Source organism: Moschus berezovskii, chromosome 8 (assembly GCF_049115385.1).
Source record: "Moschus berezovskii isolate FMDL1 chromosome 8, NW_MosBer_1.0, whole genome shotgun sequence".
NCBI lineage: Eukaryota > Metazoa > Chordata > Mammalia > Artiodactyla > Moschidae > Moschus > Moschus berezovskii.
The window spans coordinates 98,098,434-98,121,489 of NC_142467.1; the positions used below are offsets into that span (position 1 = coordinate 98,098,434).

The following is a 23,056-nucleotide window of genomic DNA, read 5'->3' on the forward strand; positions in this document are numbered from 1 at the left end:
TGTCCATCTTGCCCATACCCCCCAGAAATATAAACTCCACAAGAGTAAGATTTGTCCTGGTGTATTCATTGCTGTAAGTCCAGGACATAGAAAACTGCCCAGGACATAGTCATTCAATACAAGATGGATGAATGAATGAGTGAGCAGGTATCAGGATGCCGTGTGACCTGAGGCTTTCCTGACCCCTCTGCATGCTCAGTTGCTTCAGTCGTGTCCGATTCTTTGAGACCCTAGGGACTGGAGCCTGGGATTCTCCAGGCAAGAATACTGGAGTGGGTTGCCATTTCCTCCTCCAACCTGACCCCTCTGCCACCCTGTAACGATGATTCACAGGTAGGGAGGGACATGGGTGCTAACATCCAGTGGGGTAGCATTAGGGATTTTCAGCATTCTCTTTAGCTCTCTGTAGAAGAAAATTATACAGTACAGATAACGTACAAAAGCTAGTCACCAGGGATTTCCCTGGTGGTCCAATGGTTAAGACCCTAAGCTCCCAATACAGGGGGATTAGGCTCAGTTCCTGGTCAGGAAACTAGATTCCACATGCCACAACTAAGAGTTCGCATGTCACAACTAAAACATCCCTTGTGCCACATCTAAGACCCAGCACAGCCAAGGGTAGTAACAAAATGGTAATGGTGGTGATTTAGTGGCTAAGTCGTGTCCAACTCTTGCAACCTCATGGATTGTAACCCACCAGGCTCCTCCGTTCATGGGATTTCCCAGACAAGAATGCTGGAATGGGTCACCATTTCCTTCTCCAGGGGATCTTCCCAACCCAGGAATTGAACTCAGGTCTCCTGCATTGCAGGTGAATTCTTTACCATGGAGTCACCAAGTAACAAAGGCAATAAAAATAACTATTTAAAAAACAAAAACAAAAAACTAACCACCTAAACTGCCAGCACCGAGTTAGAAACCACTAATTTGGGAATTCCCTGGCAGCCCAGTGGTTAGGACTTTGAGCTTCCACTTCAGGGGGCATGGGTTTGATCTCTGGTTGGGGAACTAAGATCCTGCACGCTGCACGGTGTGGCCAAAATAAAAACAAAATGAAAACATGAATATTTTAATATCTGTGTCCCCAGTTTAGGTTGCATATCCGGCAAAATTTAAATGAATAAACAGAACATGAAGCACTGTGTTCTGAGTTCCACAGGTCACAGGGCCTTTTCCCATCTCATTCACACCCTATCTTCTTCTCATCAAGTCTCTGAACCAGTAAATACTAATTATTCCCATTTTATGGAGGAGGACATTGAGGCATGGGGAGGTTGAGTCACTTGCCCAAGGTCATAGAGCAAGGAACTGGAAGAGGCTGTATTCAGACCCTGGGCTTTCTGGTGCTAGAGCATGTGGCCTTAACCACTGTGTTAGATGGTCTACTTGATGATGACTTTGCTGTCAACAAAATACAGATCCAGCCCTGTTTGGGAACATTATGATTTAACCCATCACACACAAATGAGCATGGAGGTTGTTTCCAAGTGTCTGCTCTCATAAACAATGTCGAGATGAACATCTTCACAAATATTCCCAGTGAAAGACATAGAGAATGTCTGATGGCTCACGCAAAATTTTTTTTTTTTTTGGTCATGCCTTGCAGCCTTTAGGATCTTAGTTCTGTGATCAGGGATCAAACCCAGGGCCCAGCAGTGAAAGCGCAAGTCCTAGCCACTGGACTACCAGGGAATTTCCTCAGGAGAAGATTCTGGTTTTTTTTGGCTGTGGGATATGTGGGATCTTGGGCTTCCCAAGTGGCACTAGTGGTAAAGAACCCGCCTGCCAATGCAGGAGACTAAGAGATGCAGGTTCAATCCCTGGGTTGGGAAGATCCCTTGAAGGAGGGCATGGCAACCCACTCTAGTATTCTTGCCTGGAGAATCCCATGGACAGAGGAGCCTGGCGGGCTATGGTCCATAGGGTCACAAATAGTCAGACATGACAGAAGCGACTTAGCACTGCATGTGTGATCTTAGTTCTCCAACCAGGGATTGATCCCATGCCCCCTGCATTGGATGCATGAAGTCTTAACCACTGGACCACCAGGGAAGTCCCAAGAGAAGATTCTTGATGGGTCAATGACAGCTCCAAGGGCACAGGCACTTTGCAGACAGTGGGGAGGGAAGGACATAGCGAGGGAGAGACTTACCATAGCCTAGGACCAGGATCACCATGACGATCATCACCCAGACCATAATGCCAGCCAAGAATCGGAGCAAGATGATGAACAGGAGGCTCAGCACCATGGCAATAATCAGGCCTCTGGGGGATAAAACGGGGACATAAGTGAATCCTGATCCCCTCACCAATCTCAGATAGGTTAGCTTACCTTCCTTCTCAACTTACATGATAATCCAGTACCAGGAGACTGTGTAATCTTCAAATATCCTCATGGCCAGCTGCCGGGCCTCCAGGACTCCACTGGCCTTCCTGGGGGAGGGCAGACAAGGCTTAGGTAGGATCCCAATCCATGACTGGGCCAGCCCCAGGGGATGCCCTGTTCCCTACCCCACCCCACCCCCCAGGAAAGCACAGTGCTGGCATGGTGGGTCGAGGTGCTCACTTGGCGCCTTCCACCAGCTCCGTGATGTTTTTCCGAGAGCCAAGCCCATCCTCGTAGGTCGTCTCGTTGCCCACCATGAGGACACCCTTGTGGGCATGGACAGCCGGGAAACATCGCTGGGCAACTACATGGAGTTGGAGATGGGACCAGTCAGGTGGAGCCCCTGAAACCTCCTCAGGCCCCTCCCAAGCTCATGGGACCCCAGACTCACAGGGTTTGCTGGGAATGAGGACAGCGGGGCAGTCTCCATCTCGAAGGACTTCAGCCACACCCTGCCAAGAGACAGCAAGTGGCCGATCCTGCAGGCCAGCACTCTGGACCTGCCCTTGCCCAGGCTCCCTGGGCAGTTATCCACTTACCTTGTTTTTCTGGAAGCCAGGTAAACAGTACTGCTTGTAGTACTCAAAGTCCTCAGATGCATGGGCATTCAGGTAGGTGAGGTAACGGCTGGGACATTTCTCCACACAAATCTTGGGAGGGGCAGGAGGCAGGGGTTGGGTGGGGTCAGAACAGACACCTGATCCCCTCTTAGGACAGAGGTCCCACACTCCTCCCCCTTATTCATCGAGGGGAGAAAGAGGGCTGGGAAAGAAGCTACTACTAGAGGAGGAAAAAGGACCTGATTGATGTAAGCGGGGCACAGGAAACAGGCGGAGAGAGAAGTTACCTGGGGGGTGGGACACTGGAATTCCAGCAGGACCAGGGGGCTAGCACACTTCACAATGTTGAAATAAAACAGGAAGGGTTTGTTCCTGGGGTTGGGGAAGAGAGATGGAAACTGTCAAGACTTCTCCATCAGCCTATACAGAATATCTTAATGAAAACAGAAATAACCACAATAACAACCGCAGCAGCAGCTTCATGCCAGGTGCTGTTTAAGCACTGGACATGTACTGGCTCATCTAACCATCAGAAGAGTCCCATGAGAGTGGGAAAGTCAGGATCCCCATTTCAGAGATGAGGCCCAGAGAGTTTGAGACCCTTGCTGTAGGTCACACAGCCAGGGAATGGCACAGCTCATTCTGAACTAACTTGCCCATTCACCTCACTGACATCAGATCTAGGACTGTCCCTTCTCTGTCTCTCCCCTAATATGTGGGCCACCAGAGGACAAGACTTGAATGTCTCATTTACAGCCCTGACCCCAAGGCCTAGAACAGAGGCTGGGGATGGTGGAAGTTTTATAAACACTTGTTGACTGGACTGGTGGATGGATGGAGGTGAGGGAAGCCTAGAACCTTCTCCCCAGTACTGAGGAAGCTCTCTCCAGACCCAGTAGGCCCCAAGGAGCCACACTCACTCGTTTTTTGTGCCCTTCTGCCCGCAGAATTGGCCTCGGCTGTCAGTGGGGTAGATCACCTTTCGAGGGTCTCCATGGGTCCAAGCTGTGGAGGGATCCAGGAATGTTGAGGTGATGGGACTCCACCACCAGCCCTACTTCTGCCCCAGAGCCTATGGCCTGCCTGCCCACCCAGGAACCACCATCCCATCCCCTCCTTCGCTTACCTATGATGCCTACAGCTACATAACCCACGATAGCCAGGAAGAGGAAGACACAGCAAATGATATCTGTGCAGCCTCTGTGGAGGAAGAGACCCTATCAGCGTGGGAGTACTGGTGCCCTGGATATCATGGACCCAAGCTGCCTAGTGCATGCATCCATGCTCAGTCATCAGTCGTGTAGAACCGTTTGGGACCCCGTGGACTGTAGCCCGCCAGGCTCCTCTGTCCATGGGATTTTTCAGGCAAAAATACTGGAATAGTTTGCCATTTCTTCCCCCAGGGGATCTTCCCAACCCAGGGCTTGAACCCAAGTCTCCTGCATTGGGAGGTGGATTCTTTACCTCTGAGCCACCTGGGAAGCCCTGTCCTGCCTTGTAAATGGACCACATCCATGTGTTATTTGGACACATGTTCCTGAGTGGTACCAATGCGGTGAATTTTAACTACTAATGCCTTTCATTGAAGCACTGTTGATAATAGCCAAGATATGGGAGCAACCTAAGTGCCCACCCACAGCTGAGTGGATACAGGTGTGGAGCATATGAATACAGTGGAGTACTGCTCATGTGTCTGTGTCTGTGTGCGCGCGCATTCAGTCGCTCAGTCGTGTCCAACACTTGGCGACCCCATGGACTGTAGCCCGCCAGGCTCCTCTGTCCCTGAAATTTTCCAGGCAAGAATACTGGAGAGGATTGCCATTCCCTTCTCGAGGGGACCTTCCCAACCCAGGGACTGAACCCACATCTCCTACACTGTAGGTGGATACTTTCTCTCTTTTTTAAAATTTTATCTTTTTTTTTTAATATCTGTTATTTTTGCAGGTGCATTCTTTACTGCTGAGCCACCTATAGCCCTGGAATATTACTCAGCCCTCCATAAAGAATGAAATCTTGCCATTTGCCCAACATGCAACAGACCTGGAGGATATTCTGCTAACTGAAATAAGTCAGACAGAGAAAAACAATGTACGCTTTCACTTATATGTAAAATCTACAAAACAAAACAAATGAACAAACAAAATAAAACAGAAACAGACTCACAGATGCAGAGTACAAACTGGCAGTTCTCAAGAGTGGAGGTGGGTGGGGGAATGGACAAAACAGGTAAAGGGGATTAAAAGTTACAAACTTCTAAAGAGGCACAAACTTCCAACTACAAAATAAATATGTCATGGGAATGTAATACACATAGGGAATGCAGTCAAAAACATTCTAATAACACTATATGGTAATGGATAGTAACTGGTCTTAATGCAGTGATCATTTCATAACATATAAAAAATATTGAATTACTACATTGTCCACCTGAAACTAATATAATATTGTCTATTAATTGTAAATCAATTTTAAAAAGCAAAAAATAAAAAATAATTTTAATACCTAATGCTACACTATCCTCAATGCAGGTTGTAGCACTGTTTAGCTCTCTTTTGATTAAGTACCCATTTCGCTACAGCCTTACCAGCATTATGGATTAATGTTTTTTAAAATTTAAGCTATTTTGCGGTGATCATTTTGCAATATACAGAAATACTGAAACACTATGTTATGGACCCAGAATTAATTAAGTGATGTAGGTCAGTTACACTTCAAAAAGAAAGAAACTAATTCATAGAAAGAAAGATCAGACATGTGGTTACCAGAGGTAGGGTTTGGGAAGTGGAAAGGGGCATTGGATGAAGGCATTCAAAAGGTACAAGCTTCCATTTGTAAGAAAAATGACTAGTGATGTAATGTACACCATGGTAAATATAATGTTGCATGACAAATTATGAAAATTGTTAAGAGAGTAGACCCTAAACTATTTTTAATATCATAAGATTAAATATGCATATGATAAAACGTAAACCAAAAAAAAAAAATGTAAACCATACAGGGATGTACTTAATTAAGAACTACCTCCCACATAATCCTCCTCTCCATGAGAAACCTCTGTTAATGATTTCTTGTGAGTTTTTTATTTACTGGTACAAATGTTTTCCAAAAAAAGTTTAACCCAGGTATGATTATGATACACCCACAGTTTGTGTCTTGCTTTTTTCACTATTATATTGAGAGGGATCCATGTGAGGACTCAGAAAGGCTCTTGTACATTTTAGCAGCTGTGTAATAAAATAACCTAAGGATGCACTGTAATATATCTAACTAGTTCCCAGAGATGCCACTCAAATTGTTGGTTTTTGCCCATCTAGGCAAGGTTTGTGGAGAAGGAAATGGCAACTCACTCCAGGATTCTTACCTGGAGAATCCCATGGACAGAAGAGCCTGGTGAGACCCAGTCCACGAGATCACAAAAAGTTGGACACTACTGAGCGACTAACACACACAGGTAAGGTTTGGGCTTCCCTGGTAGCTCAGCTGGTAAAGAATCTGCCTGCAATTTGGAAGACCTGGGTTTGATCCCTGAGTTCTAAAGATCCCCTGGAGGAGGGCATGGCAACCCACTCCAGTCTTCTGGTCTGGAGAATTGCCATGGATAGAGAAGCCTGGCAGGCTACACTCCATGGGGTGGAAAAGAGTAGGACACAACTGAGTGACTAAGCACAGCACAGCACAGGCAAGGTTTACTGAGAGAAATTTTTTCACATAATTTTAATTTCTGGAAGGAAGAGTTGTACATTTTTTATTAATGTCATATTTCCTAATTCCCTCCAAAAAGTTAGTTAAGTCGCTCAGTTGTGTCCGACTCTTTCCGACCCCATGGACTGTAGCCCACCAGGCTCCTCCATCCATGGGATTCTCCAGGCAAGAATACTGGAGTGGGTTGCCATTTCCTTCTCCAGGGGATCTTCCCGACCCAGGGATCCCACATTGCAGGCATACGCTTTAACCTCTGAGCCAAAAAAATCCCCTCCAAAAAAGACTGTGTCAATTAGTTTCAGAGCAGAATATGTGTCAATCTTTTTTTTAAATTGAAGTAACATTGCTTTATAACATTATGTAATTTTCATGTGTACAATATTATATTCCTACTTGTGTATACCCTAGTGTGTCTATTTTTAACCTCTGCTAACCTGTGAGGGGGAAACTCTGTTTGGTTCCTGTTTTACATTACATTCCTTTACTTTCCAGTGAGTTTGAGCATTTCTCCGTAACTCCATTGTCTATAGTATTTCTGGTTCTATTAAATGGTCTGTTCCAGTATTTTGCCTGAATGGAAAAAAATGCATTTGTAAAGACTCTCTGTAGGTGACGAAAATTCCTTTATCATTCTTTTACCACTCTTTTATCTCTAAGTTGCAAATATGTATCACCAGTTTGTTGGAGAACAGATGTGGGTGTGGGTGTAAAGACACAGGGGTGGAAGCAATGTTAGCCGACACCCCTCCCCTCCCAGGAACCCAGACCCCTTACCTGTTGTAAATGGGTCCTCTGAAGGCGGGGTCATACTTTTGCGGTGTTCCTGAAAATCAGAAAGACTGAGCCAAGTGGTCCAAGATGAAGCTGGCAGACCACCCTTCCCCAAGAAGTCCCCAGGGATGTCTCTAGCCACGGAGGAGTAAGATTCCGAGATGACTGTGGACTTTCCGTGAACTGCCCGATTTATCACCTGGCGACCACTCACTGGGAGGACTGGGAGGGGGGCTAAAAAAGGGGCTGCCCGGGAGTCCGGTGGAAGGGGGAGGATCCAAAAATGGGATCTGGAGAAGGAGGTAAGAGGCCAGACCTCTGGGATGCGGGAGTTTTGGAGGGACCTCCGGGCGGGCCTAGGGGGTGAGGGGTGCTGGCAGGTGATGCGGAGGCGGGGCGGCTGCAGGCTGAGACCTGCCGTTCCGCGCTCCCCTAATCCCCCTACCCCGGGTCCTCCCGCTGCCCCCTCCAAGCTGCCAGGCCCGCGTGCGCGGACGGGGGCGCTGCCTACCGTGCTTCCCGTAATAAAACTGCCGCTCCTTCCCCATCCCTGCGGGCGCCCGGCCCCGACGGCGCCCGCCTGCTCCCGCCGCCGCTCCCCCTCTGCCCTCCGGTCCGGACGCGCGGGCGTCCCCAGGGGAGGGACCGAGGGACCGACCGGCGGCGGCTCCTCCCAGCAAAGAGCCAGGCGGGACGGCCCAAACCGGTCAGACCGGCCCTAGCGGAGCGGCTGCCTCGGACCTACTGGACCCAGAAACGGAGGGAGGGAGGGAGGAGAGAACGGGGCGGGGCCGCAGCTGCTCCCGCCACTCACCCGCGGCCCGATATAGCCCTCTCCGCGCCCCCCCAGCCCCCACCCAGGGAACTCTGGCTTCACCCAGTGCCTGGGCTAGCCTCCGCCCCCGCAACGAGGCGACACAGCCCTAAAACATCTCTCAACCCTGGAAGGCACCTAATAATTGTCCCATTCTGCAGATACGGAAACTGAGGCATCAGTGTCTGGCCAGGCACCCCCAAACAGGCAGAAGGCTGAACCCAAACAACCAATTATTCAGCCCATTTGGGCTGAATGCTCTCCAACCTGTGGGTGCATTTTTTAAAAAGTGCCAACAGTTAAATATTGAGACAGTCCATATAAAACTCCACACCCGTGTCTCCTGAGAACTCCCAAATTAGAAATGACAGCCACTTCTCCCAGCCCATGCCACATCCCTGTCTGGCACTGCTCCCCACTGGTTCCTTTGTGGCCCGCAAGGCTACACACCTCAGCTCACCATCCCTGCACCCTCTTACAGCTGATAATCCTGAAGCATTTGCTTTGAAAAACATGCATTTATTAAGCACCTCCTGGGTACAGTGGCATTTGTGAAACCCAGTCTTGGGGAGCTGACATCTACAGGGTAACCCTGGACTCAAATGATCCTGCCCCATCTGAGCCAGAGGATACTCAGGTCAGTGCCTTGCGTTCTCTGAACCTCAACTTCCTCATCTGTGAAATGGGACTGAAATGTAAAACCAAAACCAACCACAATGGGGACTTCCCTGGTGGTCCAGATGTTAAGAATCTGCCCTGCAATGCTAGGGACATGGGTTTGATCCCTGGTCAGAGAACTAAGATCCCACATGCCTCAGGGCAACTAAACCCACTGGCTGCAACTACTGAACCTTTGAGCCACAGCTAAAGGGTCTGTGTGCCTCGATGAAAGATTCTGAGTGCTGAAACTAAAACCCTATACAACCAAATAAATAAAACAAAAACCAGCCAAAGACCAGGCATGGGATAGACACCAAGCATACAGTTGGCCTGCTGCTGCTGCTGCTGCTAAGTCGCTTCAGTCGTGTCCGACTCTGTGCTTGGCCTAGATGTACTCTATTGCCAGTATAGGGGTATTCAACTGATGTGGAGGTATACAGTAAGTATGGGGTACTGGTGCTATGGGGTATATAGCCCATCAAGAGCTATACAATTGGGGGGTATAGGGCCAGTGTGGAGTAAAACTGGTAGGGTACACCCCCCTGCCCCAACCATCCACCCCTACATCAGCAGTATGTTCCTGTGATCATGTTCCTGTTCAAACTGCTTCGCCCAACAGCCCTTAAGGCCAGCTGCATACGTCACACTACAATCAACTCTACAGGTGACATGGCCTGATACAATTGGTATGGGAGTGTAGGCAACAGGAAGAGATATCCAGGGTGGGGCACACAATCAGCATGGGGTTATCAATGTGGTCATATACAGTTGGTGTTCAATAATTGTTGCTCCAAGTCAGGTACCCCCTGGTGGGAGTCTGGTCACCAGCTCAGCTTGTCCCTAGAGAAACATCACCTCCTGGAACTCCCAGGTGGCTCAGAGGTAAAGAATCCACCTGCCGATAAGGGAAATGCAGGTTCAATTCCTGGTCTGGGAAGATCACCCCTCGAAGCAACTAAGCCGAGCACCACAACTTCTGAGCCTGTGCTCCAGAGCCCAGGAGCCACAAATACTGAAGCCCGTGCACGCTAGAGCCCATGCTCTATCTAGAACAAGAGAAGTCACCACAATGAGAAGCCTGCACAATGCAACTAGAGAGTAGCCACCACCTGCCACAACTAGAGAAAAGCCTGCACAGCAACAAAGACCCAGCAGAGCCAAAAATAAACAAACAATGAAACAAAAAGAAAGAAATGTCACCTCCTCCCCAGTGGCTTCTAGCTGTCAAGGCCCCACTTGCCCCCTGGCCCACAACCTTCAGCAAACAGGCGAGGCCCGAGGCTCCAAGCCATGCCCTTGGGTGACCAGGCCTCTCAAAGGAGCCTTGTGGTTCCCGTGGTCCCTGCCAACTCAAAGGCAAACTGGTCCCACCCTGCCCAGGGCAAGCGGTGCCCAGGCTGAAGCTTCTTCTCTTTCAGATGTGCTAGGTCCCCTGGGGACACTCCTGCAGACTCCAGCTCCACCCTGAAGATGCTCAAGTGTGGGTCTCTGGGGAAGGCCTCACCCCTGAGTGGCACGGCCCTGTGACACGTGCCCCCCTCAGCACCGCACAGGGGGCCTCACGGCGCACCTCCCATTCAGCATGGCTATATCAAGCCACCGTGGTCCCCCAGGCTGCTCTGCCCTCCTGATGCTCAGGCTGGAAACCTTGCACTTCTCTTCCAGGATCCAACAGTTTCTCACCCCCTCCTCAGCCCCCACCTTGTCACATGGCTGTCATTTCCTGCCTGAAGAGTGCAGGTGTCTCCACCCTGGTTTCTGAGCTCTCACACTTGTCCCCCACTATCTGTTTCCCTGGTAAGGCCAAGTGGAGGCCGTGATCGCCCGATTCAGGGTATGTCCCTCCTCTGCCCTGAACCCTCTATGGCTCCCACCTCACTCTGAGCCAAAGCCCAAGTCCTCCCCATGGCCCACAAGGCTGTGCCCACTCTTCCCTGTCCCTTCCCTGCCCTCAGCCCCTCCCACTCTCCCCTTTCCTTCTCCATTCCATTCACTGGCCTCCTGGTTATACTGTAGGTTATACTGGTTACAGCTTCCCAGGTGGCTCAGCGGTAAGAAGCCACCTGTTAAAGCAGGAGACGCAGGTTTGATTCTTGGGTCAGGAAGATCCCCTGGAGAAGGAAATGGCAAATAGCAATCCACTCCAATATTCTTGCCTGGAAAATCCCATGGACAGAGGAGCCTGGTGGGCTATAGTCCACAGGATCGCAAGTTGGATGCGACTGAGCATAATACTATATCATACTCTGTTTTTTTTTTTTTAACTTTTTCACTTTTATCAACAGTTGTGACTATGAGGGATTCATAAAATGTCACAAAACTCTATTTGCTATTGAACTGTCTACTTCTAAATAGGAGACAGACACTGGTTCAGCAATTGTTTTTATGTGGAAAGTTCATTATTTTTGAGAAAAGATTGACATGTATATATATTTGCTCCCTTTTTGAATTTCAACCCCCAAAATATCCCAGCAAAACAATAACAACAACAACAACAAAAAAAAAAAACTAGAGAAGTTGGGCTGGGTATCTGCTGCCGAGGATGGTGGACTTGCCCAGACCCAGGCTACCATGAGCCCTCGTCCCCCTGGTGATATTGTAAACACACCAGTCACGGTTCTTACATCAGGACCTTTGCACGGGCTGTTCCTTTTCCCTAGAGATCTCTTCCCTGAGAAAGCCACTTGGCTCCACATTTCTTTTTTATATTTATTTACTTGGCTGTGCCAGGTCTTGGTTGAGGCATGTGAACTCTTAGTTGCAGCATGTGGAATCTAGTCCCCTGACCAGGGATCAAACCCAGGACCCCCGCACTGGGAGTGTGGCTTCCTAGCCACTGGACCACAGGGAAAGTCCTGCTCCACCTCTTTCAACCTCAAACATCACCTCCTTAGAGAGGCTTGCTCTGATGATCCTATCTAAAACAGCATCCTTTCCCCCACTCCTGCTACCCTATTTTATTTTGTGTCTTACCACCTGCCATGTCACTTATTTACACATTGACAGTTTACTGTCTCTCCCCATGTCTGTTGGCTGCACACGGGCAAGGGTTTCTGTTTTCTTCATAACACTGTCCCCAGCACTCAGCATTGCACCTGACATAGAACAGGCACTCAGTCAGGATTTGTTCAATGAATACTGCAACATATTATTCACATATATATAGCTAAGACCGAAAATAAAAAATGCAACTTAGAGTTTTCCAGATGCATGTATTTTTAAAAATTAATTTGCATTAATTTTACACATAGAAGAACTGAATACATGATAAACATCCAGTGGGCAGGGAAAGGATGAATCAGTCAGTTGCCTTGACTATGCGTTAGCGAGAAAATAGTTAATTCCACTCCCACCACACAGCAAAACAAATTCCACACAGATTAATCATGCATACAAATATATAAAACTCAAAACTTCAACAAGTATGATGGGAAGATGAAAGAGCATATTTCTACCATCTGAAAGCAGGTGAAACTGGTATGGTGGGTGGGGGAGAGAGAAAGGAGCACTGGAATCTTCTCATGTCAGCCAAATGGCAGCCTGATTGGCAGAGTGGAAACAGTCAGATAAGAACAGCTGGTGCTGGGACTTCCCTGGCAGTCCAGTGGCTAAGATTGCATACTTCCACTGCAGGGGGCACAGGTTCAATTCCTGGTCAGGGAACTAAGATTCCCACAAGCCACCTGGTGCAGCCAAAAAAAAAAAAATATATATATATATATATAGGACTTCTCTGGTGGTCCAGTGGTTAAGAATCTGCCTTGCAATGCAAAGGATGGGGGTTCCATCCCTAGTCAGGGAACTAAGATACCACATGCTGTACAGCAACTAAGTCTGAGAGCCACAACTAGAGAGTCCATGAGTTATAAGGAATAGATCCAGCATGATACAAAGAAGATCCTGCATGCTGCAACTAAGACCCGAAGCAGCCAAAAAAAAAAAAATATATATATATATATATATATATGTTGCTATTCAGTGGCTCAGTCATGTCCGACTGTCTGTGGCCCCATGGACGGTAGCCTGACAGGTTCCTCTGTCCATAAAATTTTCCAAGCAAGAATACTGGATCAGGTTGCCGTTTCCTACTCCATGGGATCTTCCTGACTCAGGGATGGAACCCACATTTCTTGCATCTCCTTCATTGGCAGGTTGATTCTTTACCACTAGTGCCACCACATATATATATATATATATATATATGTAACCCACTTTACGGGGGTAAGCAAGTGGTCAGTTCCTACTCCAGTTTTGAAGGGTGAGTGGGAGCCACTGAGGGTGTTTGAGCAGGAGCATTATGAGGCCAAGCTAGGGAGGGGAAGATGCACAGGCGGGCAAGTCTCAGCTCTCAGGGAATTCGTAGCCATGGATGGGACAGGTGGGCTATGGCCTTGCAGTGTCAACTTGAGTTATCCTTCCATAAGATGGAATTAAAGATGCAGAGAGAGGCACCTGGCTTAGCCTTGGCTCAGGGCCTTGCCTTGTGGGCGGCTGAGGAAATAAAAGAAGGACCATGGGTACTGTGGGGCTTCCACCATGGCTCAGCAGTAAAGAATCCACCCGCAAGGCAGGAAATGCAGGAGACATGAGTTCAGTCCTTGGATCAGGAAGATCCTCTAGAGAAGGAAATGGCAACCCACTCCAGTATTCTTGCCTGAAAAATTCCATGGACAGAGGAGCCTGGTGGGCCACAGACCATGAGGTCACAAAGAGTCAGACATAACTAAGCAACTGAGCACGCACAATCAGTATTGTCGTCTGATCTGTTCCATTAGCTCTTGTTTTAACATTAGCCAAGTGGGGTGGAGGGAGGGGCAAAGCGAATACTAATGGTTTGATAATTGAGCCTGGTTCAAACACTGTAGGACAAAAACTTGCTGAATCTTTGCAACGATGATGCAAGATAATAAGAACAGTAGAATGCCCCAGTGCCTCCATATTACTATGTGCCAGGCAGTCTTCTAAAACGTTACATGGTTTACCTTGGTTCACCCTTATAGCAATTCTGTGAGGTTGATTTTATCACTACTCCCATTTGACAGATGCAGAAACTGAGGCCCAGAGAGAAACAACATGCCAGTGGCCACAAAAATGATGTGCAACAGAGCTGGGCCACCCAGCTACTGAGTTAGTGTTTCCTTGCGATGCTGCAAGCAATTACCACCAACTTGGTGGCTCAAGACACAAATTTATGGGACTTTCCTGGTGGTCTATTGGTTAAGACTTCACCTTCCAGTGCAGTGAGTGCAGGTTTGATCCCTGGTTGGGGAGCTAGGACCCCACAGGCTTCACAGCCAAAAAAACCAAAACATAAAACAGAAGCAATATTGTAACAAATTTAATAAAGGCTTTAAAAATTATCCACATTTTTTGGATCATTTGTTTATTTCTTCATTATTTGGATCATTTGTTTCATTTGTTTTGAAAACAAAACACACACAAATTTATTATCACAGTTCTAGAGATCAGATGTTCAAAGTGCATCTCACTAAGCTAAAATCAGGGCGTTGGCCAGGCTGTGTTCCTTCTGCAGTTTCTCAGAATCTGTTTCCTCGCCTCTCTCCAGCTTTTTGGCTCACATCCTCCTCCTCCATCCTCAAAGCCAGCATTCCCATCAAGCCTATATCTACTTCCATTGCTGCGGCTCCTCCTCTGACTCCCCTGCCTCCATCTTTTCTTTATGAGGACTCTTGTCCTTGAGCCCATTTGGATAACTGAGAATAATCTCCCCATCTCAAGATCCTAAACTTAATCCCATCTGCAAAGTCCCTTTTGCTGTGAAAGGTAACACAGTCACGTTTAGTTGCTCAGTCATGTCAGACTCTTTGTGACCCTATGTACTGTAGCCTGCCCAGACTGCTCTGGGCATGGGATTCTTCAAGCAAGAATACTAGAGTGGGTTGCCATTCCCTTCTCAAGGGGGATCTTCCTGGCCCAAGGATTGAACTCGAGTCTCCTGCATTGGCAAGCAGATTCTTTACCACTGAGTCACCAGGGAAGCCCACAGGGTTCCAGGAATTAGGACATGGACATCTTTGCATGTGTGCTAAGTTGCTTCAGACATGTCCAACCCTTTGCGACCCCATGGACTGTAGCCCACCAGACTCCACTGTCCATGGGATTCTCCAGGCAAGAATACTAGAGAGGGCTGTCATTTCCTTTTCCAGGGGATCTTCCCCACCTCAGGGTTCTGGCGTTGGCAGGTGGGTTCTTCACCACTAGTGCCACCTGAGAAGCCCATGGACATCTTTGGGGAGGGGGGCTATTATTCTGTCTACTATGGCGTCTTAACTATTATTTTCACACTTTAAAAAGAATAATTTTTACTATCTTTTGGTCACATCATGCCACATGCAGGATCTGCGTTCCCCAACCAGGGATCGAACCCAAGCCCCCTGTGGCGGAAGCGTGGAGTCTTAACCACTGGACTGCCAGGGAAGTCCTCATGTCTTAACCATTTAGGGCAGGAGTTGTCAAACCATCCGTCCCCCATTGGGCAAATCAGTCCACCATGTTTTCATATGGTTCAGGGCTAAGAATAGTCTTTCTGTTTTCAAGTGGCTGACAAACATCACAAGGAGACTACTTTGTCACATTGAATTTGAATATCAGCAGACTTCCCTGGTGGTACAGTGGATAAGAATCCATCTGCCAATGCAGGGGACACAGGTGCGATCCCTGGTCAGGGAAGATCTCACATGCCTCAGAGCACCTAAGCCCGAGCGCCACAACTACTGAGCCTGTGCTCTAGAGCCTGGGAGCCACAACTAGTGAAGCCCCCCACCTCTGAAGCCCTGACTCCGAAACAAGAGGAGCCATCACAATGAGAAGCCCAAACACCACACAGAAGAGTAGCCCCCAGGGGCCACTATTAGAGAAAGCCCGAGTGCAGCTACAAAGACCCAACGCAACCAAAAATAAAGAAAGAAAGAAAATTTTTAAAAATTAAAATGTCACCAACTACAAATCAAGTTTGCCTGGAACACGGCCATTCTCATTCGTTTTCATATGGTCAGTGGCTGCTTGCTTTCACGTTGTCTGTTATCAATGGCAGACTAGAGTCATAGTCATAGACTGTATGTGAAAACATCCACTCTCTGGACCTTTACAGAAGTTCGCTGCCCCCTGATCTCTAGGCCGTGAACCAACAGGTGTTCAGCCCAAGTCTGTGCCAGCGTGTCGTGTGTGCTCTGCTTATAATGGTAAACAATGGTAAAGGCACACCATTCATTCCCCAGCAATACAGGTGGGGAAATTGACAAGCCCTTTCCCTTTGCAGTCTGCTGTTTTCCTGTGTGGAGAATGGGGCTCATACTTGCATTTGCTGGTAGGTGTTGCCAGGACTTGATGCTTAGCAGGGGCTTCCCTAGTGGCTCCATGGTAAAGAATCTACCTGCCGATGCAGGAGACACGGGTCCAATCTCTGATCCAGGAGGATCCCACATGTTGCAGAGCAACTAAGCCTATGCATCAGAGCTACTGAAGCCCTCTTGGCTACAGGGCTGTGCTCCGCAGCAAGAAAAGTCACCGCAATAAGAAGTCACAGCACCACAACATAGTGGCCCCCGCTCACCGCAACTAGAGAAGGCCCACATGGTAATGAGAACCCAGGACAGCCAAAAATAACTAAAAAATTTTATATTAAAAAAAAGAAAAGAAACGCTAACTAGGGACTTGCCTGGTGGTCGAGTGCTTAAGATTCTGAGCTTCCACTGCAGGGGGGCACAGATTCGATCTCTGGTCAAGGGACTAAGTTCCCACATGCCACATGGCCCAAAAAAAGTTGTTAACCAGGAACATGGTACCCTTTGACAGAGGAGGCAAACAGAGGCCACGTGCTCAGACCACATAGCTGATGAGGGACGGAGCTCTGAATCAAACTGAGGCTCCTCTGGCTCCAACCCAGGCCTTTTGGGGGCAGGTACTGGGAGAAGCAGAGCTAAAAATGTGACTGTGGTGGGGGAGAAGTCATGGAAAGTCAAACCGTTAGATCAGGCTCCGGGAGGAGAGGCGGCTGTTGGGCCTCTCCCTTGCTGGGCATGAGGGCCAGCCCGCCCAGTTCAGTGGGTGTAGGAGATAAGGGAATAGGCTGCCCAACCACAATTCTAGTGGCCAGGACATCAAGTGCCACCCAGCCCTTGTAGCTTCTGGAGACAAGCCAAGTCCCCAAGGCCTCCCCCACACAGCCAGGCCAGCCCTTCCCTGCCTTCCCAGAAACCTCTGCCTGGGTAATGGACATCCCAGCTGCCCAGACAAGTCCCCTTGACAAATATTTCAGGACAGCAGCTGGGCAGGAAAACTAGAAGTGATTCTACTGACCACAATGCTAGGAGCAAAAGACTGAGTACCTCCTGTGTGCTAGGCATCAAAACAGAAATTTCCTTCTAGGAACTCACTTTATTATTTTATGTATTTATTTTTAGCGGTGCTGGGTCTTCGTTGCTGCATGGGCTTTTCTCTAGTTGCACTAAGTGAGAGTTGCTCTCTAGTTGCTGTGCTGGGGGCTTCTCATTTCGGTGGCTTCTCTTGTGGAGCACAGGCTTCAGTGGTTGTGGCTCCCGGGGACTAGAGCACAGGCTTAACAGTTGTGACACACGGGTTGAGTTGCTCCTCAGTACGTGGGGTCTTCCTGGATCAGGGATTGAACCTGTGTCTCCTGCATTGGCAGGTGAATTCTTTACCAGTGAGCCACCAGCGAAGCCTTAGGAACTCATTTACTCCTTATGATGATGGACTTCCCTGGTGGCTCATTGGTTAAGACTGTGCTTCCACTGCAGGGGGCATGGGTTCGATCCCCGGTAGGGGAACTAGGATCCCACATGCCTCGTGGTAAAAAAAAAAAAAAAAAAAATCCTTATAGCAAGGCTCTGAGGGCATGTGCTATGCAGTGCTTAGTTGCTCAATTGTCTCTGACTGTTTTGCGATCCCATGGAGCCTGTCAGGCTCCTCTGATCATGGGATTCTCCAGGCAAGACTGCTGGCATGGGTTGCTGTGCCTTCCTCTGGGGGATCTTCCTGACCTGAGGGCATGTTGTACAATGAAGCAGAGACACAGTGATGCTTCCTGACCTGTCTGAGGGACACAGAGCCAGCAGGAGCTGAAATTTTGAACTCTGCTCCTGATACCACACACTTCTTTTTCTCCTTCAAACTTTTTTCAACGTTTTTTTTTTTTGGTCGTACCTCAAGGCTGGTGGGATCTTAGTTCCCTGACCAGGGAATGGAAACCAGACCCTTGGCAGTAAAAATGTAGAGTCCTAACTATTGAGTCTACGTACTGTAACTAATGAAGCCTGTGAGCTTAGAGCCTGTGCTCCATCCACAACAAGAGTACCAAACAATTCCCTCAATTTTTATTTTATGTTGGAGTATAGTTGATTTACAATGTTGTGTTAATTTTAAGTGTACAGCAGAGTGATTCAGTTGTACATATATAGTTTAGTCGGCTAAGTCATGTCTGACTCTTTGCAATCCCATGGACTGCAGCCCACCAGGCTCCTCTGCCCATGGGATTTCCCAGGCAAGAATATCGGAGTGGGTTGCATTTCCTTCTCCAGGGGATCTTCCCAACCCAGGGATTGAACCTGGGTCTTCTGCACTGGCAGGTGGATTCTTCACCACTGAGCCACCAGGGAAGCCCTCAAGCCATGCTGTGCAGCCAAAAACAACAGTAACAACAGAAACAAACAGGGCTTCCCAGGTGGCTCAGTGGCGAAGAATCCGCCTGCCAATGCAGGAGACATGAGTTCAATCCCTGATTCAAGAGGATCCCACATGCCATAGAGCAACTGAGCCTGAGAGCCGAAACTACCGAGCCTGTGCTCTACAGCCCAGGAACGGCAACTAATGAGCCCATGTGCCACAACTACTGAAATCTGAGCCCTAGAGCCTGTGTTCTGCAACAAGAGACAACGTTGTAGTGAGAAGCCCCTGTACTGCAACGACAGCAACTAGAGAAAAGCCCACACAGCAACAAAGACCCAGCACAGCCGAAAATAAATAAAAACAAACAAATGAAAACAGAGGCCCAGCTCTTCCCACGGTCCACAAAGCCCTATACACTCTGCCCACTCCCTCTCTTCCTTCAGTTCAGTTCAGTTCAGTCGCTCAGTGGTGTCTGACTCTTTGCGACCCCATGAATCACAGCACACCAGGCCTCCCTGTCCATCACCAACTCCGGGAGTTTACCTAAACTCATGTCCATCGAGTCAGTGATGCCATCCAGCCATCTCATCCTCTGTCATCCCCTTCTCCTCCTGCCCCCAATCCCTCCCAGCATCAGGGTCTTTTCCAATGAGTCAAGTCATTGCATGAGGTGGCCAAAGTATTGGAGTTTCAGCTTTAGCACCAGTCCTTCCAATGAACACCCAGGACTGATCTCCTTTAGAATGGACTGGTTGGATCTCCTTGCAGTCCAAGGGACTCTCAAGAGTCTTCTCCAGCACCACAGTTCAAAAGCATCAATTCTTCGGCACTCAGCTTTCTTTATCGTCCAATTCTCACATCCATACATGACCACTGGAAAAAACTATATCCTTGACTAGACGGACCTTTGTTGGCAAAGTAATGTCTCTGCTTTTTAATATGCTTTCTAGGTTGGTCATAACTTTCCTTCCAAGGAGTAAGCGTCTTTTAATTTCATGGCTGCAATTACCATCTGCAGTGATTTTGGAGCCCAAAAAATAAAGTCTGACACTGTTTCCCCATCTATTTCCCATGAAGTGATGGGACCAGATGCCATTATCTTAGTTTTCTGAATGTTGAGCTTTAAGCCAACTTTTTCACTCTCCTCCTTCACTTTCATCAAGAGGCTTTCTAGTTCCTCTTCACTTTCTGCCATAAGGGTGGTGTCCTCTGCATATCTGCCTCTCTTCTTTCACCTCTTTCTATTCTACCGTTTTATCCAGTCACAGGCCCTCCTGACTGCTCCTTCTAGATACATGAGACCTGCCCCTGGGCCTTTGCACAAGCCTTGCCTACAGCCTGAGACGAGATGTTCTACAGGGCTCCCTTTCTTATGCCTCTGGTGACCTCTGAAGAGTGACCTGTTTCTATTTGAAATTTTAAACCATGCCTCCAGGCCCAATAGATCACTGCCCTCCCTCCTTCCTGATAAACTTTTCTCCAGAGCCCTTCTCTGAATGGATAATTTTCTCCATTCATCTTAGTATCTTATCTGGGGGTCCCTTGACAAAGTCAACTGGACAAGGGCTGTGTCACCAGAGTCTAGGAACCTGGCCCACGGTCCCTGCACAATAAATGTTTGCTGAAGGAAGTTAGGAACCTGTACGCTTATTAAGATTAAAAAAAAAAAACTTCAGGGAGCCTTTAGACTAAGAAAAATCACTCTTGGGCTTCCCTGGTGGTACAGATTAGAACCCGCCTGCCAATGCAGGAGACACAGGTTCAATCCCTGGTCCGGCAAGGTCCCACATGCGTCGGAGCAACTAAGCCCAGTGCTGCAACTACCGAAGCCTGCGCTCTGCAGCACGAGAAGCCACTGCATTAGGAAGGCCGTGCACCACCACGAAGCGTAGTCCCCATTTGCTACAACTAGAGAAAGCCAGTGCGCAGCGATGAAGACTTAGCACAATTTTTTTTAAATAATAAATCATTAAAAAAATACAAAGGGAAAACCACTCTCCCTCTCACCCCTGGCCTAGAGCCATTACTTCCTCTCTGGGGGGCAGAGGGCAGTTTCTCTCACTGGTTTCCCTTCTGGACACTGTCCGCGGGTCACATACCCAAGCAGATTTCTGGCTATATTTATCCCTTACTCTTCACTCCCCTTGTTTCCTTATACACCCCACTCCCCACTTCGCTGTTTCACAGCCTAACATCGACATTGTTTCCCCACCAGCAAGGTTAGACCTGCTTCATCTTACAAGGCAACACAGTAGCCCATCCTAGGAACAGGGCCTTTTCTCATGAAACTAGCCTGAGGAGCTTTAAAAAGATACAGATGCCACACATACACACAGAAATAAACAGTCTAAGCTCTGGAAAGTCTTTCTGGCTGCCTTACCTCCCCGGCAAGGACAGTGAGCTGAGAGCATATGAAGAGTTCTTTCACTTAGAAACCTAACATCTTCTGTGTGGTTGAAGGCTTATTTTTAATTTCCAGCCCTCCCCACCTCAGTAGAGAGAATACACTAATTTTCTTATATGAGTTCTAAATCCTATTTTAAAATAATCTTCCTTGGGACTTTCCTGGTGGTCCAGTGGTTAGGACTTGGCCCTTTCATTGCAGGGGCCTAGGTTCTCTTCCCTGGTCAGGGACCTAAGATCCCACAGGCCACCTGGTGCGGTCAAAATAATGAAAATTCTCCCATTGGGGACTACCCTTATGGCAGAAAGTGAAGAGGAACTCAAAGGCCTCTGGATGAAAGTAAAAGAGGAGAGTTGAAAAGGTTGGTTTGAAGCTCAACATTCAGAAAACGAAGATCATGGCATCTGGTCCCATCACTTCATGGGAAATAGAGGGGGAAACAGTGGAAACCGTGTCAGACTTTATTTTTTTGGGCTCCAAAATCACTGCAGATGCTGATTGCAGCCATGAAATTAAAAGACGCTTACTCCTTGGAAGGAAAGTTATGACCAGCCTAGTAGAATATTAAAAAGCAGAGACATTACTTTGCCAACCAAGGTCCGTCTAGTCAAGGCTATGGTTTTTCCCGTGGTCATGTATGGATGTGAGAGTTGCACTGTGAAGAAAGCTGATCGTCGAAGAATTGATGCTTTTGAACTGTGGTGCTGGAGAAGACTCTTGAGAGTCCCTTGGACTGTAAGGAGATCCAACCAGTCCATTCTGGAGGAGATCAATCCTGAGTGTTCATTGGAAGGACTTATGCTAAAGCTGAAACTCCAATACTTTGGCCACCTCATGCGACGAGTTGACTCACTGGAAAAGACTCTGATGCTGAGAGCGATTGGGGGCGGGAGGAGACGGGGACGACAGAGAATGAGGTGGCTGGATGGCATCACCGACTCGATGAACTCCGGGAGTTGGTGATGGACAGGGAGGCCTTTCGTGTTGTGGTTCATGGGGTCGCTAAGAGTCGGACACGACTGAACTGAACTGAACTAACTGGGAAGGGGCAGGAGATAACTTCCTTATCGGGAAAGAAGGTTCTTATCAGAGATCTGCACATTTTTTCCTAAGGGCAAGGTGTTAAAGCTTTTAGTCTTTCTGGTTAGTATATTGCCTCTCAACATATTCTTCTTTCAAGAACCATTTAAAAATATAAGAGCCATTCTTAGTCCTTGGGCTTCCCTTGTAGCTCAGTTGGTAAAGAATCTGCCTGCAGGGCAGGGTTTGATTCCTGGGTTGGGAAGATACCCTGGAGAAGGAAATGGCAATCCACTCCAGTATTCTTTTTTTAAAAAAATATTTATTTATTTGGTTGTGCTGGCTCATAGTTGCAGGATCTTTGATCTTCATTGTGGCAGGCAGGATCTTTAGTTGGGGCTTATGAACTCTTAGTTGTGGCATGTGGGATCTAGTTCCCTGACCAGGGATTGAACCCAGGCCTCCTAAACTGGGAACATGGAGTCTTAGCCACTGGACCACCAGGAAATTCCCCACTCCAGGATTCTTGCCTGGAGAATCCCGTGGACAGAGGAGCCTAGCAGGCTACAGTCTGTGGGGTCGCAAGAGCTGGACACAACTTAGAGACTAAACCACCACCATTCTTCGTCCATTGGCTTTACAAAAACAGATCACAGTCAACAATATAAATAACAATACTTAACACTACTGAGCTGAACCCTTACAGATGGTTTTGATTGTAAATTTCATGCTATGTATTTTACCAAGAAAATTTTTTTAATTGATAATGATAAGCTTTCCTTGATCATGAGAAGATTCTAGGAGACGGTCACATTTTTCACCTGACTGGGTGCTAGTTACCTGTGAAGACTCCTGGAGCCTCATACCTTTAGGATCTGTACCCTATTAGGTATGGATTTTCAACCTCAGTAAAATTTTAGGGAGTTCCCTGATGTCCTAGTCGGAGAAGGCAATGGCAAGCCACTCCAGTACTCTTGCCTAGAAAATCACATGGACAGAGGAGCCTGGTGGGCTGCAGTCCATGGGGTCGCTACTAGTTGGACACGACTGAGCGACTTCACTTTCACTTTTCACTTTCACACATTGGAGAAGGA

General features: G+C 48.0%; 1 protein-coding gene across 3 annotated transcripts in view; it reads right to left on the reverse strand.

Annotated features, from left to right (window-relative positions):
- The window catches only part of SLC44A2 (solute carrier family 44 member 2 (CTL2 blood group)), a 34,103-nt gene that overhangs the window by 6,891 nt on the left and 4,156 nt on the right, over window positions 1-23,056 (reverse strand). Inside the window, exons 1-10 of one of the 3 annotated variants that reach the window (XM_055430027.2) lie at window positions 7,931-8,157; window positions 7,423-7,471; window positions 4,073-4,146; window positions 3,867-3,951; window positions 3,234-3,318; window positions 2,926-3,036; window positions 2,778-2,838; window positions 2,567-2,690; window positions 2,350-2,433; window positions 2,153-2,265 (exon numbers count right to left, since the gene is read on the reverse strand). In XM_055430027.2, coding sequence (XP_055286002.1) covers window positions 2,153-2,265; window positions 2,350-2,433; window positions 2,567-2,690; window positions 2,778-2,838; window positions 2,926-3,036; window positions 3,234-3,318; window positions 3,867-3,951; window positions 4,073-4,146; window positions 7,423-7,471; window positions 7,931-7,967 — 823 coding nt within the window. In that variant the 5' untranslated portion in view covers window positions 7,968-8,157. Of the gene's footprint in view, window positions 1-2,152; window positions 2,266-2,349; window positions 2,434-2,566; window positions 2,691-2,777; window positions 2,839-2,925; window positions 3,037-3,233; window positions 3,319-3,866; window positions 3,952-4,072; window positions 4,147-7,422; window positions 7,472-7,930; window positions 8,161-23,056 lie in introns of those variants that run through there. The other 2 variants (XM_055430025.2, XM_055430026.2) reach the window with 2 other exon arrangements.